The sequence below is a fragment of the Natrix helvetica genome (assembly GCF_964273705.1).
Source record: "Natrix helvetica genome assembly, chromosome: 13".
Classification (NCBI taxonomy): Eukaryota; Metazoa; Chordata; class Lepidosauria; order Squamata; family Natricidae; genus Natrix; species Natrix helvetica.
Window position 1 is genome coordinate 1,393,109 of NC_138557.1, and position 16,198 is coordinate 1,409,306.

Sequence of the window (16,198 nt, forward strand, 5' to 3'; positions counted from 1 at the left end):
AAACGACTGCTAAACCAGGCTGCAAATCCTTCAATGCATTGGAACAGAAGCATAAACCATCGCGGGTCTCGTCGTAAAACAAAACACAACCGCCGCCACAAAAGAGATCAAGCGATGAAAGTAATTCAACTCCCCTAGACGAATGTCTGTGATAATTCCACAACACCAAGGAAGCACGAATATCGGTCTGCAGACACAAACCCATTACGGTTGGTCCTTGGCTTAGAGCAGTTCCTTTAGTGGTCATTCAAGGTTACAATGGGCTGAAAAGAGTGACTTTTACGTTTTTCACACTTACGACTGATTCACTTAGCCAGCGTGTTACTAGCTTAATAACTGCAGCGATTCACTTAATAACTGTGGCAAGAAAGGTCGTAAATTGGGGTGAAATTTAATTAACCAATGTTTCACTTAGGAACAGAAATTTTGGGCACCATTGTGGTCGTACATCAAGAACTACCTGCAACACACTTGGTTTTACTGGCTAAAAGCAGATGTTTATTGTAAACAGCTTCACGTCTGGGTGCAAACTACTCTTTTCTTTTTAACCTTGCCTGTCTGAAAACTTTATGTATAAAGTTAGGAAGATGCTTCCCTCACTACAAGCTGAGATTTGATGTCAGATTAATACATCAGAAATCAACACATGTTAGAACTGCAAGAGGGCAACGGTGGGAAAGGAAGGTTTTGAGGCTACCTTAGACCAGGGGAGGTGTAATCCTTGGTTAAAGGTAAAGGTTCCCCTCGCACATAGTCGTTCCCAACTCTAGGGGGCAGTGCTCATCTCCATTTCCAAGGCGAAGAGCCAGCGCTGTCCGAAGACGTCTCCGTGGTCATGTGGCCAGAATGATTAAACACTGAAGGCTGTTCCCTTCCCAGCAAAGTGGTTCCTATTTTTCTGCTTGCATTTTTATGTGCTTTCAAACTGCTAGGTTGGCAGAAGCTGGGACAGATAACAGGAGCTCACTCCGTTACATGGCACTAGGGATTCGAACCGCCAAACTGCTGACTTTTCTGATCGACAAGCTCAGCGTCTTAGCCACTGAGCCACCGCGTCCCTTATCCTTGGTTAGTCTGCAATAATTCAGAACAGTTCAGCTCTACAAACTAGTATAGGAGTGTTAAAAAGCTATAAACACACTTGCATCTAACATGGAAAGGTACTTTTTCAAACCAAGAAATTCATTTACCAGGGGTTGGACTAGAAGACCTCCAAGGTCCCTTCCAAGCCCCACAATGCTACGATTTCATCTCTGTGTGGATTACAAATGGGGTGAGGACAAAGTTAGTCCCAGACAGGTAAACCAGAAGGCCAAGAAGTGAACAGGGCCAAAAAAATGGACAGGTCAGAGTTAATTGACTCTAAGAGGAAGAACAATGAATTAAATCCAGTTACCCTCATTCCTTACCATCTGGATAAGAATTTCCTCTTTTGAACTCATTAAAAAACCACATTCTTTGGGGAGCATTTGAACACCTGGATTCAGGTGAAAAACCAGGTCCAGGATCTCAAACAAAAGTGCTTCTTAGCATCACAGTTACCTCCCCAATAGCTTTTTCTACCCTTCTCTTCTCACTGTTTTTATCTTACATCAAATCATTCAGTCATCTTTACCAGGGTGGCCTGTTCTACAGAAGAGCCAAGGTCCACTGTATTTGGAGGTTCGAGGCCACCGTCTTTCCCCATGCAAAGTGGGCTTGGAACAGAGGCAGACATCGTGCAGAGATCTAGTTTGGCGATATACACCGTGTTGCAAACCCCACAAAGATAACAAACCACGTCTGATGCCCTCGATGAAAATACCAAACTTTCAAGGTTTCTCCAACGGTCTCTCAACCTACCTAGGATCGATCTTCATCAAGGCAACCTATTCCTGGCCCATACTTGCTCTCTGCAGGATGAGACCTAACTGGTTTGCACTGCAGGATGGAGGGTGAGGGGTTTGGAGAGAACTTTGAGTAAAGGAAGAAGTGAGAGGGAGGTTCCTAAGCTGTGGCCAAATTATATACACCCAGTTGTAGGGGTCTTCCCCGCCTCCCCCTTCCTTCGACCTCAGGGCTGGAAAGAAGCCTGTTTAAAAAGATCCCCGGCCACCCCTCCCGGAAGGAGAGCTTCCCCATTCTGTGGCCTAGAGGTGGGGCTCTGGCCTCACAATCAGGAGGTTTGTGAGTTTGATCCTAGTTAGAGGCAGATGTAGGGTCTCCTCCTGCTTGGGCAGGGGGTTGGACTAGATGACCTGCAAGGTCCCTTCCAACTTTGTTAATCTGTTAACATCCTTCGGGAAAGCGAAGGAAGAATTATCTTCAAAGGCGAGGAGGGAAGCTTTGCCGCCCCCTCCCCCTCCAATGGAAGCCAGACCTTCCCTGCGCCCTGGCCCCGCCCGGGAGGATGCAAAGCAGAGTCCGTCCCCCGGGAGCGAGAGAGGCCAGCCCGGGCCGGGCAGGAGCCAGCCGCGGCTTTGGCTGCCCTCCGGCTCCGCGGGTTTGTCTGGAGCAGCGCGGGGGCGGCGCCCCGGAGGAAAAGCCTTTGATCCCACCACGCTCGCCCGAGCAGCAGCCACAACCGACCGGAATCCTCCCGGAGGAAGCAGCGCCTTCCTGGACCCGCACAGTCCCCCCCCCCCGAGATGCCCGGGCGTCCTTTCTCTTTTGGGGGGGGAGGAAGAGGAGGGACCCCCGCCCTGCCCCAAAGCCTCCGGGTCTGCCTGGCTCGCCTGCCGGGGCTTCCAAGGGCGGAGCTCGCCCGGCAGATAGAGCCGGAGAGAGGAGACCCCTCCGAGGCCCCCAGAGGTGGCAGGGAGCGGGCGGTGGGCGCTTGGCCAGTGGCCCAAGTAGAGGGAAGAAGCGGCGGAGGCTGCCGAGAGACAGGAGGGGCTGCGTGCACACCACCCCGGCCGTCCTCGCTGCGTCTCCCAGCCTTCCCTAAGGCGGTCGTGGCTCCGCTCGGCCGGGGATGATGGGGCTGGGAGTCCTTCTGCCAAGCTCCCCCCCCCCCGCTCCATCCGCCCAGCCCCGTTTCGGACCGCCGCCCCTCCCCCTCCCCCTCCCGGGCGCTTCGCCTCCTTTGTTCTCCGGCGCCCCCGCCCCACCTGCAGCCCCCTCCCCGAGACCCCGTCGGGTCCAGCGCCTGCCTTACCTGCCTCCTCCTCCTCCGCCTTCAGCGCTGGGCCGACGCGCCGTTCAACAAGGACCGAGAGCCGGGCGCCGCCGCCGCCAGCGCTGCAACAGCAGCCGACATCCGTGGCCGGAGCCGCCGGGCCCATCCAGCGGGCGCGCGCTCGGCTGGCTCGGGGCGGCCTCGGGGCGCTGTCCGGCGAGGGCGGCGGAGGCGCGGGAGCAGCGGCTGCAGCGGGAGGCGAGCGAGGCGGTTGAGCGGCGGGTTACCGACGGCGGCGCCCCCGCCCTGCGCCCTCCGCCCCCGCGGCTCCCTCTCCGCCTTGGCCCTGCCTGCTGCTGCCCATCCTCGTCTGGCCGCCGGCGGAGCGGAGCCAGCCGGAGCTTAGCGCCGGCGGGCGGGGCGGGGACCGGCGGAAAAGTTGGGGGGCATCACGGGAGGCGGCGGCGGCCGGAGACGCGCTCGGGTTTCCCCCGGGAGAGCCGCGCCTCTGCCAAGCCCAACAGCGCCCCCTGCTGGAGCGCCATGGAGCGGGTGGGGGCGGGGTGGGGGGGTCAGCTCCCCGCCCCGACCGGGAGGAGGTGGGGACTGGGCGCTCTCCTCCTCCTCCGCCCTCCTCGTCTCAAACCCGCCTCGGAGCTGCTCCGACTGCCCGAGGATCGTCCCAGCCGCCCAGCTCCCTCATCCCGGGATCGGTGCCAGTCCAGGGGGGGGGCACCCCCAGCCGGGGGCTTTGCAGAAAGTTGGCTGGGTCGGGAGCGTCCCCCGCGGCCTGGGGAGGGTGGGGGAGAGAAGGAATCTCGAGGCAGCCGCACCGCCTGTTCCCCGCCTGGTCCGCCCGCAGGGAAGGCTTCAGGCGGGGTGGGTGGGGGGCGCTGGTACCTCGGCTGAGCTACTTCCTCTCTGCTTTACCTGAACTTCGGGGAAGAGAGCCAGAAGACCCCTGGTGCCTCCCTCACCTGGGAGATCCTGCGCCTACAAGTCTTTGGGTCTCCTGGCCGCGTTGACAGGGGGGAGAAGTTGAGGAGGGGGCCCGTCGGAGCAAAGAGAACCAAGGGGAGTAGATCGGACTCGTTGGGCACTCAGATCTCCAGGCACCAGGCACGACTAGAGGAAGTGTAAGGCTTGTTTCTCTGGGGTCCTGGAAGTTCTACTCGCAGGGGTGAAATCCAGCCGGTAGCTGAAATTTTGAGTAGTTCAGAGAACCGGCAAATACCACCTCTGACTGGCCCCAGAGTGGGGATGGGGATCCTTCCCCTGCTACGCCCATAGAACCGGTAGTAAAAAATATTTTAATTTCACCACTGTGCCTCCAGGGTTACTTTTCTGGCTTATAACAATGCTCTCAAAATCACATCTGCAAACATCACACATGATGTCCTGGTGGAACAAGGCAAATCCCTTCACTGCTAGCAGGGATGATGTTGTCTAGTTGGGTCATGAAACGTCTGAAGAAAACAAGTTCAGAGAACACAAAGGATCCCACAGTCCTTCTCCTCCTCCTTTTTCTTTCTCTTTCTCCTCCTCCTCCTCCTCCTCCTCCTCCTCCTCCTCCTCCTCTCCACCAACCCCTCTCCCTTCTAGCACTGATGATGTTATCTAGTTGGGTCATAAAACATGTGAAGAAAACAGCCAAGTTCAGAGAGCACCAAGGAGCCCATAGTCCTCCTCTTCCTTCCTTCCTTCCTTCCTTCCTTCCTTCCTTCCTTCCTTCCTTCCTTCCTTCTCCTCTTCTTCTCCCTCTTCCTCTGCTCCACAAACCCTTCTCCCCTCTAGCACTGATGATGTTACCTAGTTGGTTCATAAAACTTCTGAAAACAGCCAAGTTCAGAGAACACCAAGGAGTCCTGCTTTCACTCTCCAGGTCTCTGCCCTTCTCCGGCCAGAATGAAATGAGAAAAGTGCCTTGAACTGCCCAAGTTTTCCTTTTCTTTTCTTTCTACCTCATTCCAAACTCTTTGATTTTTCTGTTTCAGTCTGTTGAATGCCATTATTCTTCTGCCAAGACGAATCATATATCAGTATCGATACTCTGTCCTGCTGGCCTTTACAAAGGCCAAACACATATTTATTGGCTGATTCCAGAGGTCATCCTGATTCTCCAAGCCAGATGTTCCTGGGAGGAGGAGAAATTTATGACAGTCTTTCTGCAACTTTAGCAACTTTTGTGGGAATTTGATCCACTGCCAAATTCTGCAGATAATGCCCCAGCTTCTCTGCAAGAGGATGGAGGGGAAAGCCAAAAAAAAAAACCCTTTCCAGCAGATTTTAACACCAGAAAAAGAGGCCCATTGAACGAAGAAGAATTTGGTCACCGCCTCTTTAGTAACCTCAAGAAAATTGCAAGCTGAACTAATAAATTTCGACACATAAGCTGAAATAATTTTAAAAAAATGAATTTCAACATGTAAGTGAATGAATGAACGAACAGAAGAATGAATGAATAAATGAATAAACTGATATAGAAGCTGAACTAATATTTTTTTAAAAAATACAACTAGCCCCTGAATCTGAATGCAAGAATTAAGTTTCCTCTTGCATCTCCCGCGGTCAAAGTTTGCAACGAGAACAAACCAAGAACTTGAATGAGATGCTACAGTCCTTTGCATTTGGCAATTGTCTGGGCTTATTGTTTCTGGATTGCAAGTTTTTTTTTTTAAAAAAAGTTGTTGAACTGCTAGTTCCTTATTTTAGAGCATGGTAAATTTTTTTCCTCTTTCTGTGCATAGTTAAAAACTTGGTTTTTCTGGAAACGAAGAGGCTGGGGTTTGACGGAAGAAATGCAGAGCTGTTTTTGTGTCACTGTTCCATCCCAGCCACCCCCATCTCTGTGCAGTTTCATGCTACAAAATGCAAAGGTTACCCCTAGGGTCAGCCACCTCCCTATCTTGGAGTACCAGGATGCCCCTTAGCTGCCCAGCATCCCTCTTCACCGCCTTCCATCTAATTCTTTCAAACTTCCACAATGAGATCAAACTCTCTCATGTTGGCAGCCTTTTTGCTTGCTCGGACAATGCTTGCACCCATTCCTGTTTTCCATTCCTGCCCGAGCAGGGGGTTGGACTAGAAGACCTCCAAGGTCCCTCCCAATCCTGTTATTTGGTCATTTCATTGTGCCTCATTTTGCTCTTTAATTTTACGCAGATTTTCCTCCTCGCTCATCTGGATACCCTGCCCTGAAGATTAAAGGCAGAGGAAATCAACAGCCAAAGACCTCAAGGAGTGACTTCTGGAGTCGGAGTATCTCATTAGTACAGCCTTTCCGAATCTGATCCTCCCGGATATCGGGGCCTCCGCTGTGCCCAACCACTGCCCGACATCCTTGGAGAAGAACAGCCTGTGAAGCTGGGCTGCAAGACCCTTTCAATTGCAATCGAGGTGGGGAAAATCTACAGCCCTCCGACGCTCTGCAGCTCTCTGGGTCCCCCATTCCTAGCCCCCTTTGTTCTTACGGTATTTTGGGGACTGGGGGGGGGGCAGGAGGGGCTTCCTAGGCATCCTTTGGGGCCAAGGCCCAGCGCAGGGCTTTGTGAGAGAAGCTGGCTGGCTTTCCTTCCCCGGCAACTGCTGGGAGCCAGTCCCTCCTACATCCCTTTTGCTCAGCACTTAAACAACTACAAATTCAGCCCTGATAAACCCAGCCGTGTCACCATAGTAACAGCAAATCAGAACCGCTTTAGGGATGCTGTGGTTTGGCCAAGGAGATAAAACACTTTCCGCCCCATGCTGTCGGTCGGCTAAGCCGTGGCTGATAAGTGAAGCGGGGAAAAGGGAGGGCTAGTCTTGCGCCAAGCCGCAGAGGCCTCCTCCTCCTCCTGATCTCCTCTCCCATCTTTGCAAGTGCCCCCCCCCCGCCAAGCCAGCCGTGGGGCCGAGAAAGAGGCTGGGCATGGGTAGGCCTCGGAACTGGACACGCAAGAGCTTCTTGTGGGCTGCCTCCGCTTAAAGATGCTCAGGACAGAACAACATTGAGGCTCAGAGGTTTTGTGGCTGCTCCGTGACCCCCAAAGCCACGCGAATGCCAGCGTTGGCACAATTTCTCCACCGAAGGCTGTGGATCAGATCTGCCAAACGAGGCACGAGAAGAACAGGCTGTTACTCTGAACAGAAATAGCCATGAAGTGTCACATTCACGGAACATACAAAGCCACGGGCTTCATGCCTTCATGGGTAGCCCGAGCCCAACCAGCGGGTGAGAACTTGGTCCAATCTGCCAAGGATGAGGTCTTACATGAGCCCACCCACAGCCTGCCTTCAGCACAGGGCTGCCTAAAACCTTGCAACTTCGAGACTTGTGGACTTCAGCTCCCAGAATTCCCCAGCCAGCTCTGCTGCTCTGCTGTCTGAGGAATTCTGGGAGTTGAAGTCCGCAAGTCTTGAAGTTGCCAAGGTGGGACAGCTCTTTTTTTAGGAAGAGGACAACATGGGAACACCCAGGATTCCTCTTTCATGACCAGATTCGGGAAAGAGACAGAGAAGTGTTTGGAACTCTAAAAAGAGGATTTTGAAAAGAGGATTTTGAGGTTCTGCCAAGCAACCTTGGAGATAAAGCATTGATGGGATGGAGATGAAACACCAGGATGCGACCTGGAGATAAATTTGCTCTGGAGGTGAAACACCTTGGTAGGTTGAAGAATCTGCCAAGGTCAACCTCCTCTCACTTATTGGGCTCCAAAGGGGTTAGAGCTACATGTCCAACCAGCCACCAGATTGGCCCTGGTTCTACTTGGTCACAGGTAACGGGCCAACGTGATGTAAATAGGGAGGGCCATTAATAAAATAATAGAATAACAGGGTTGGAAGAGACTAATTCAGATTATCAGAGTTGGAAGGAACCCTGTAGGCCATCCAGTCCAGCCCCCCACCCAAGCAGGAGACCCTACACCATCTCCAACAAATGGCAGTCCAATCTCTTCTTGAAAGCCTCCAGGGATGAAGCTCCTACAACTTCTGAAGGCAACTTCTGTTCCATCGGTTGATTGTTCTCACAGAAAGTTTCTCCTTATTTCCAGGTTGAATCTCTCCTTGTTCAGTCTCCATCCATTGTTCCTTGTCTGGCCTTCAGGTGCTTTGGAGAATAGCTTGACCCCTTCCTCTCTGTGGCAACCCCTCAAGTAGTGGAAGACTACTATCCTGTCTCCCCTGGTCCTTCTCTTCACTAAATTAACCATGCCCAGTTCCTGCAACCACTCATCATATCTTTTAGTCTCCAGTCCCCTCATCATCCTGGTTGCTCTTCTTGGAGGTCTTCCAGTCCAACCCACTGCTCAAGCAGGAGACCCTAAACCATTCTGGACAAATGACTGTCCAGTCTTTGCAAATGCTACAGATCTCATATCTGGATTCCTCCGCTCACCTTCTGCTCCTTTAAGAACAATAGCTAAGGGGGCCATTAAAAGAGGGTGGTGGCCCTTTCTCCCCCCTGTCAATCATTTGGAAAAAATAGTGGAAGAGAAAGTCGCCCACTCCTGCATTAAGTCGATCTGCACCAAGTTGCTGAAGCTTAATTGGGATAAATTAGTGTAATGTATTGAATTATTTTAAAACACAATTACATTTTATTAGCCGTCACTTAAGGACCTTAATGGATTAGAGGGGGAGGGGAGGAAGGCAAGCAGAGGCTGCCAAGTTAACCGTTAATGGGTCAGTAGAACTTTAGCCTGGCTCTGCCAATCTGATGCCCTTGTGGTTTGGGGGTGCTGGGAGTTGTAGTCCCAGCAGTCTGAATATGACCCACAACTGGGTGAATCGATGGGCTGGCCCTCATCACAAATGACTCAATATACCTCTTCTTGAGGATGAGGAAAACATGGAGGAGAAGAGAGGAAGAGGTTGAGAAAGAAGGAGAGAGAGAGAGAGAGAGAGAGAGAGAGAGAGAGAGAGAGAGAGAAGAAGAATGATTGTAGAAACTGGATTGGTCTAGAGAAAAGAAGGACTAGGGGTGACATGATAGCAGTCTTCCAGTATTTGAGGGGCTGCTACTAAGAAGAAGGGGGTCAACCTATTCCCCAAAGCACCAGAAGGCAGGACAAGAAGTGACGGATGGAAACGAATCAAGGAGAGAAGCAGTCTAGAAATATGGAGAAATTTCCTGACAGGGAGAACAATTAACCAGTGGGACAGAAGTTGCCTCCAGAATTTGTGGGTGCTCCATCACTGAGGTTTTCAAGAAGAGATTGGACCCCTCTTCGTCCACAATGGGATAATATCTCCTGCTCGAGCAGGGGCGGGGCGGGGGGCGGACTAGAAGACCTCTAAGATCCCTTCCAACCCTGTTATTCTGTTATTCCTGCCCTGGCTGGATCCATCCTTCAGGCTCTGGACTGGAGTGCATTTGTGGAGCGCTAGAGGGCAGCCGAGGTTAGGCTTTGGAGCAGAATTTGGGAGCGTGGGAGCTGAGGGCAAAGGGGGGGCTGGAGGCTTCAGCTGCAGCGAGCAGGAAATGAGAGGAGGGAAAGGGCCAGAGGCAGAAACCAAGCCAGCCCTCCTTCCAGAGCTGGCCGGAGGAGGCCATGAGGAGGATGGAAGCCATTTCCTGAGCGGTGAAGGCAAAGAAGCAGAGATTTGACTCGTTGGGCCTGTGCAGGTTATCTAGGGGTGTGGGTGTGGGTGTGATTCACTTCACAACTGTGATGAAAGGGTAAAATCGGGTTTACCTGTGCTACCACTCATCCTGGGTTCATGCACTATATCAGCCCTGCAGTGGTGGGATTCAATGTTTTGTTAAATAATGTTTATTACACATTTTTTAAAAACAAAAAAGAAACAACTTTAACAGTTTCCTTCTATACAACATTTCCATATTCGGTATACATCCATTATATGTGCATCCCCCCCCCCCCCAGTACTCCTATATGCCATTCTCTCTACAGGAAATTCCAGAGTTTTTATACATACCAATAGATTCATTTCTTGAGTTACAGTCATTCATTGGATGTTGTTTCCATTTATACACATTTATTACTAATTTTTCACTCCTGCATCTTCTTTGTTTAATCTTTCCTTAAGATTTACGCCTCTCCTCTAACCATTTATACCCTTCATTCCATACCTTATAATAACCTGGTTCTCCTCTATATTTCAGGATTCAATTTTTTTTTACTACCTGTTCTGTGGGCGTGGCTTGGTGAGCGTGGCAGGGGAAGAAGACTGCAAAATCCCCATTTCCTCCCGATCAGCTGGGACTCAGAAGGCAGAGAATAGATAGGGGCGGGGCCAGCCAGAGGTGGCATTTACCGGTTCTCCGAACTACTCAAAATTTCCGCTACCGGTTCTCCAGAACTGGTCAGAACCTGCTGAATGCCACCTCTGCAATCCTGGATTTGTTTAAAACATGGTTTGTTGAATAAGCCTGAAATTGGGAGGGATTCACATTTCCACCCCATCTATAAACCACACCTGGCCAGTCCTGCTGTCTGGGCTCACACCTCCCACCGAAGCAAAGAAAAAAATCACACTAAACAACTTTGCACAACCTCTCCTCCATACTCCTCCCTCCACCTTGGCTAGGTTGACAGCTGAAACATCACTGCTGAGCCCCCCCTCCCCATCTTCCTCCCTTCCCCCCCCCCCGACCTCTGTCCTTTGCAAATAGGAGGCTCCAGTTTGCCCGATTCAGCAGTTGGGGTCAAAAGCACCCGTAGATTTATGGCGCATAAATTAAACTGTGCGCCCAAAGGCACCGGGCGCTGTCTGGAGCCTGTCGGCGCAGCTTCCCACCTCTGTCAATGAGGCTATTTTTAGACCAGCGTCTGTCTATATGGAGGAACAGGTGCAGGCTAAAAATAAGCCTCTCGCGCACCCAAGCTTGCAGTGCTATCCTCGCACGCCCACCGACTGGAGAGACTGTAGTGCTAAAGGAACAGAACACGCCTGGCACAGGCCAGGCACACCCAGAAGTCAGCCACAGTCAACTGAACCAAGGTGCCTCAGAGGAACCCAATTTTCTGGGTCCTGGGTTCCAATCCCTGGGTCATAATCCAAGAAGATGGTCTCCAGCTTGTTGGCGCCTCTCTTACAGGCTTCCCTTGGTTGATATTTGCCTGCAATGGTACTATAGGGCTTCCTCCTGAGCAGGGGGGTTGGACTAGAAGACCTCTAAGGTCCCTTCCAACTCTGTGACCCTCCTCCAATTCATCTCTGTAACCCTCCGGCGAGTTAAGCCTGGCCAAGAAAACGCAACCGATCTAGGAACATCCAGGGGTAAGATAACAGGCCTGCCTGCCTGCCTGCCTTTTTAGCCATGCCAAGTTCCCCTCTCATTCTTCCCCAGAACTTCCATTGGCACAAGCCCCTCCGGTGCTCGGTAACGAAAGGTTGGTCCGCTCTGCCAACGTGCCAGGCACCAGCCTCTTTCCCCACTTTGGAAATCTGTGGGGCAAAGTCCAATCCTGCCCTTGAAGTAGAGCTAGACTGAAACTCTGCCTCTGCCTCTCTCTCTCTCTCTCTCTGTGCCAGGCTGCCACCTCCCCACAACGGAATAATCCCAGGAAGGTCAGTGCCAGCAGTGAGATTTCTTTGCCTCCCTCCTCGCTTTTCTTCTGCTGCTGTTTCTATTTTTCCTTCGCATGCTTTGGGCAGGAGGGGGCCACAACTTCTCCAGCTACTCTGTTCTTTGGTCTCCAGCATGGCACAAATTGAGGTGGTCCATGTTGCCAGCTTTTCTTGTCTTTCTCTGTGCAGTCCCAAAGACCACCCCACTGCTAATCATAAATTAATTTTAACTTTGGGTTTTGTGGAAGGGGGAAGGAAAGGAGCTTAGTGAGTAGGGTCTCCTGCATGGGCAGGGGGTTGGACTAGATGACCTGCAAGATCCCTTCCAACTCTGTTAATCTGTTAAAGAAAGCCCCCCCCCGCGTGCTCGGACAGCCTGACACGCGCAGCCTTCTGGGGCTTGTAGTTCCTACTAGACTCCGCACAGAGCTCAGCGCTTCAATTGGGGGGTGATGCGGACTCAACTTCCCAGCCTCCTTTGCGGGACATTTAATTTCTTTTTCTTGCAATGAGTAGCCCGGAAGTTAGAGCCTCGTTTCGTGGAGGGGCACCGCTTCCATGGGGTGGAGGGAGGGGTGGGTTGCTGGGCTGGGGGCGGGGAGGGACCCCAGAGGAACCAGGCGTTGCTACACCGGCTCCTAAGGGGAGGGGAGGGGGGATTTCATGCCCTTTCCCTTGGATTGCTGCGGAGGACTCAACAATGTGGATTATAGCAAGGTACAGGCACGTTCCCCGTCTTTGCAAGCGGTGGGCGATGGGTGTGTGATGAAAAACCGGGGCGGGGTGGGGGTCCATGCCTTGCAAACCCCCCCGGGGGGGAAAGAGCCCAAGCCGAGCCTTAAAAGAAAGCCAGCCTGGCGCTTGCGCTACTCCCAGGATGAGCAGGGGGTCTGCGGAGAAGAAGCGAAGCCGGGGGGGGGGGGAGTTCTTGGGGACGGGGGGAGGCTGGGGGGGGGGACTGAATGCAAAAAAAAAAAAATCGGCACTGAGTCCACTGCGTTGCTCGGCTTTTGTTTATCCGGTTTGTTTCGAAAGGATGTTATTTTATTTATTTTTTGCTCTTGCAACAATGTAAAAAAAGTCTCCCTGGGTTTAGGAGCGGCCCCTCCCTTCGGTTGCCCCCCCCCCCACGCACATTTGACGTCAGAATTGTCCTCTTGACCCAAGGGGAAAAAAGTCTTCTCTCCCCTCCCCCGCTCAAGGAAGCCCCGAGATCTCCCTGCTTCACCCCGCTTCAAAGTGGCCAAAAAAGTTGAGCAAACTTTGGGTTTTAGGCGCAGGACGCGCAAGAGACGAGACAGAAACCCAGAAAAGTAAATAGTGAAGTTGCCACATCAGAAAAATCAGCCCAACATTCATTGGCTTTCCAGAAACTCTGACCGAGATCAAATGAGGGTTGGGTTATTTTGCTTTTCGGGGTGGGAGTTTGTTCTTATTATTTGTTAAATAGTCTGGATCAGATTGGAACTGGCAGAGTAAAAAGCAAGTGGGCGATAAATAATACGCTTAATTATTAGCCTGAACTGGACAATCTTGCAGGTAGACGTGCCGTACAGGTAGTCCTTGACTTACAACAGCTCACTTATTGACCGTTCCAAGTTACAACACCCCCCCGCCCCTCCAAGGTGACTTATGGACGTTTTCTGCCCTTACAGCCTTCTCCACAGTCAGGGAATCAAAATTCAGATGCTGATTTTTATTGTTGTTAGTTGCGAAGTTGTGTCCGACCCATTGCGACCCCATGGGCAACGTTCCTCCAGGCCTACCTGTCCTCTACTATCCCCGGAGTCTATTTAAGCTCACACTGACTGCTTCAGTGACTCCATCCAGCCTCCTCCTCCTCCTCTGCCGTCCCCTTCTTCTTTTGCCCTCCATCGTTCCCAGCATGAGGCTCTTCTCCAGTGAGTCCTTCTTCCTACTCATCAGGTGGCCAAAGTCTTTGAGTTTCCTCTTCAGGATCTGGTCTTCTAAAGAGCAGCCAGGGTTGAACTCCTCTAGGACTGACCGGTTGGATGGCCTTGCAGTCCAAGGGACTCAATGCAGGAGTCTTCTCCTCCAGCACCAGAGTTCAAAGGCCTCCATTCTTTGGCTCTCAGCCTTTCTTGTGGTCCAGCCTTCACAGCCATCCATTGCAACTGGGAAAACCATCGCCTTGATTAGATGTGCTTGTGTTGGCAGGGAGATGTCTCTGCTTTTTCATATGCTGTCTAGATTTGCCACAGCTTTCCTCCCCGGGAGCAAGCCTCTTTTGATTTCTTGGCTGCAGTCCCCATCTGCAGTGATCTTGGAGCCCAGGAAAACAAAATCTGTCACTACCTCCATTTCTTCCCCATCTATTTGTCAGGAATTGAGAGGTCTGGATGCCATGATCTTAGTTTCCCCATTTTTACCCCTCAAATTTCAGGCTGGTTCAACAAACCGTGGTTTAAACAATCTGGGGTTGCTATGGTGCATGAACCCAGGATGTGTGGAAGTGCAGGTAAGTCCTTGATTTACAACCACAATTGAGACCGGCATTTTGGTCGCTAGGCAAAGTGGCCATAAAATGGGTCATTGCATGACCGGATCTGATTTTACAACCATTTTTACCACGGTTCTTAAGGGTCCCCAGGGACCTTCTGACAGTGGGGAAGCTTGATTTGCTTAACAACCATGTGACTAATGGAGGAGGTGCAGTGATTCGCTTAACAACTGGCAAGTAGAGTTGTAACATGGGGACGAAGCTTACTTAACCAACGTCTCACTTAGTAACAGAAATCTGAGGCTCAATTGTGGTCGTAAGTCGAGGAATACCTTTCCAGAGTCTGCCTGGATTGCTAGCCAAGGTTCCAAGTGGGTTTGAACCCCTTGACTTTTGCCATGGCCCTCTCAGTGGCCCTTGCTTGAAACTTTAATGTTGTCTGCAGTTTAAGAGTCTGGGGGAAGAGGGAACTGCACAGACCATGGCCACAGGCGTCTCTGAAGGCAGACCGTGATTTAGGGTTTAGATGACTGTGAATGCAAACCCTGATTTGGAATCTCCTTTGAGCCGCCTGCCCAGCGGAGGGGCTTGTCCTGGCTGAGAGCCAACTGACCCTCAATGTCTCCTCCCAGGTCGACCTCTCAGCTATGACTCTGCTTTCCGATTACGTGAAGGGGACCGATCCCAACTTTATCGCGGCTGTCATCTCCATCGCTTTCAACCCCTTGTTCTGGAATCTGGTAGGTACCAAACGCCCGTAGTTTTCAACCTATGAGGCCCAAGAAGGACGTCAGAATGATCTTCCAATAGAAATTTGGATCCTGGGTCTTTTTACCGTTTAAAAAAAAAATCTGGCTGTATCCTCTCAAGTTGGTCAGGAAGTGGAGGGCAGCAGGTTGAGAGGTGCCTCAGAGTGGAGGCTGCCCCAAGGAGTGAAGGCAATTTTCAGGACCAAGGAGAGCTCCCTCTGGAGTCAGACATTCTCAGAAACCAAAAAGCTGCCAATGGCTTGGCAACACTTCAAGTACCGTATTTTTCGGAGTATAAGACACATCTTTTTCCTCAAAAAAGAGGCTGAAAATCTGGGTGCGTCTTATACACTGAATACAGCATTTTTTTTGGCCTCCCGAAGGCCCGCCCCCTTCACCAAAATGGCCATGCAGAACCTTATGGAGGCTTTCAGAAAGCTCCTGGGGGCTGGGGAGGGCAGAAATGAGCAAGAAATGGGCTGTTTTGGGACAACTGTGACCTGGAGGATGGAGAATGTCCATAGACACAAGAGATGAGCGTTGGGCGTTTCTGTAGGCATATGATTGGTGGACCTCCTTGGAGAACAGTTGCTAAGTTCAATGGATCTTTAGTTTGGATCCATCATCCATCTCCTTCCCTTCCTGTCTGCTCACCACTCATGTTGGTCTCTCCTTTCCTCCAATACCCAGCAGGGGGCAGTAAAGGAGCAGTGTAATCCCACTGCATGACACCCAGCCAGAATCCATCCATCCTTCCCAGCCAATGACAATGCAGGGAACGATGGTATGGGTAGTCCAGGGAAGTATCTCGGTGGATTTGGGGGAATACAGCGGAAGGAGAGGTGCAATTGATGAAAGACAAAACCGGCTTTCCTTGCTTGGTTTCTCCTCCCCCCCTCCACTTCTGATTTATCTTTCAAACAGAAGCATTTGGAACTCAGCTCCAGCCCCACCTCCCTGGTGGGTTTCTGCCTGCAAGGGATGACTTGGGGGCGGGGGGCGGCATTTTTCCCAAGGGCTTTGAAGCGAAGAGTCCTTTTCCTCTTGAGAAGAACCGACCTTTGCAACAAAACCTTCTCCCTTGAGAACCTCTTCCAAGAAGGCAACTCAAGAGGTAGAACCTCAATTCATCATCCCGAGGACACTCAAACGGGCTTCTCCAAAAGGAGAACGGGACTTTCTTGGGTTTTGTCTTTGAAAACATTTTGCTTCTCATCCAAGGAGCTTCTTCCGTTCTGCTTGGATCAAGCAATCAAGGTACAGAACTGCAGATGCTTCTTGGATGAAAAGCGAAATGTTTTCAAGAGGGGGAAAAAAAAAACCCAAGTCCTGTTGCCTTTTGGAAAAAACACCTTTGTGACAACTTTGTGACCTGGATGA

The 16,198-nt window shown here is 51.5% G+C and overlaps 2 protein-coding genes across 6 annotated transcripts in view; one reads left to right on the forward strand and one right to left on the reverse strand.

Annotated features, from left to right (window-relative positions):
- RAI1 (retinoic acid induced 1) overlaps nt 1-3,543 on the reverse strand; it is a 103,156-nt gene extending 99,613 nt beyond the window's left edge. The window contains exon 1 of one of the 2 annotated variants that reach the window (XM_081965610.1): nt 3,137-3,543. The gene's annotated coding sequence lies outside the window, so the exon portion shown is untranslated. Of the gene's footprint in view, nt 1-1,842; nt 2,048-3,136 lie in introns of those variants that run through there. The other variant, XM_081965609.1, reaches the window with a different exon arrangement.
- Nucleotides 3,544-9,678: 6,135 nt separating this feature from the next.
- The window catches only part of PEMT (phosphatidylethanolamine N-methyltransferase), a 36,626-nt gene continuing 30,106 nt past the window's right edge, over nt 9,679-16,198 (forward strand). For 2 of the 4 annotated variants that reach the window (XM_081965650.1, XM_081965653.1), the window contains exons 1-2: nt 12,191-12,325; nt 14,702-14,809. In XM_081965650.1, the coding sequence (XP_081821776.1) occupies nt 12,272-12,325; nt 14,702-14,809 (162 nt within the window). In that variant the 5' untranslated portion in view covers nt 12,191-12,271. Of the gene's footprint in view, nt 9,702-11,484; nt 11,609-12,190; nt 12,326-14,701; nt 14,810-16,198 lie in introns of those variants that run through there. The other 2 variants (XM_081965652.1, XM_081965651.1) reach the window with 2 other exon arrangements.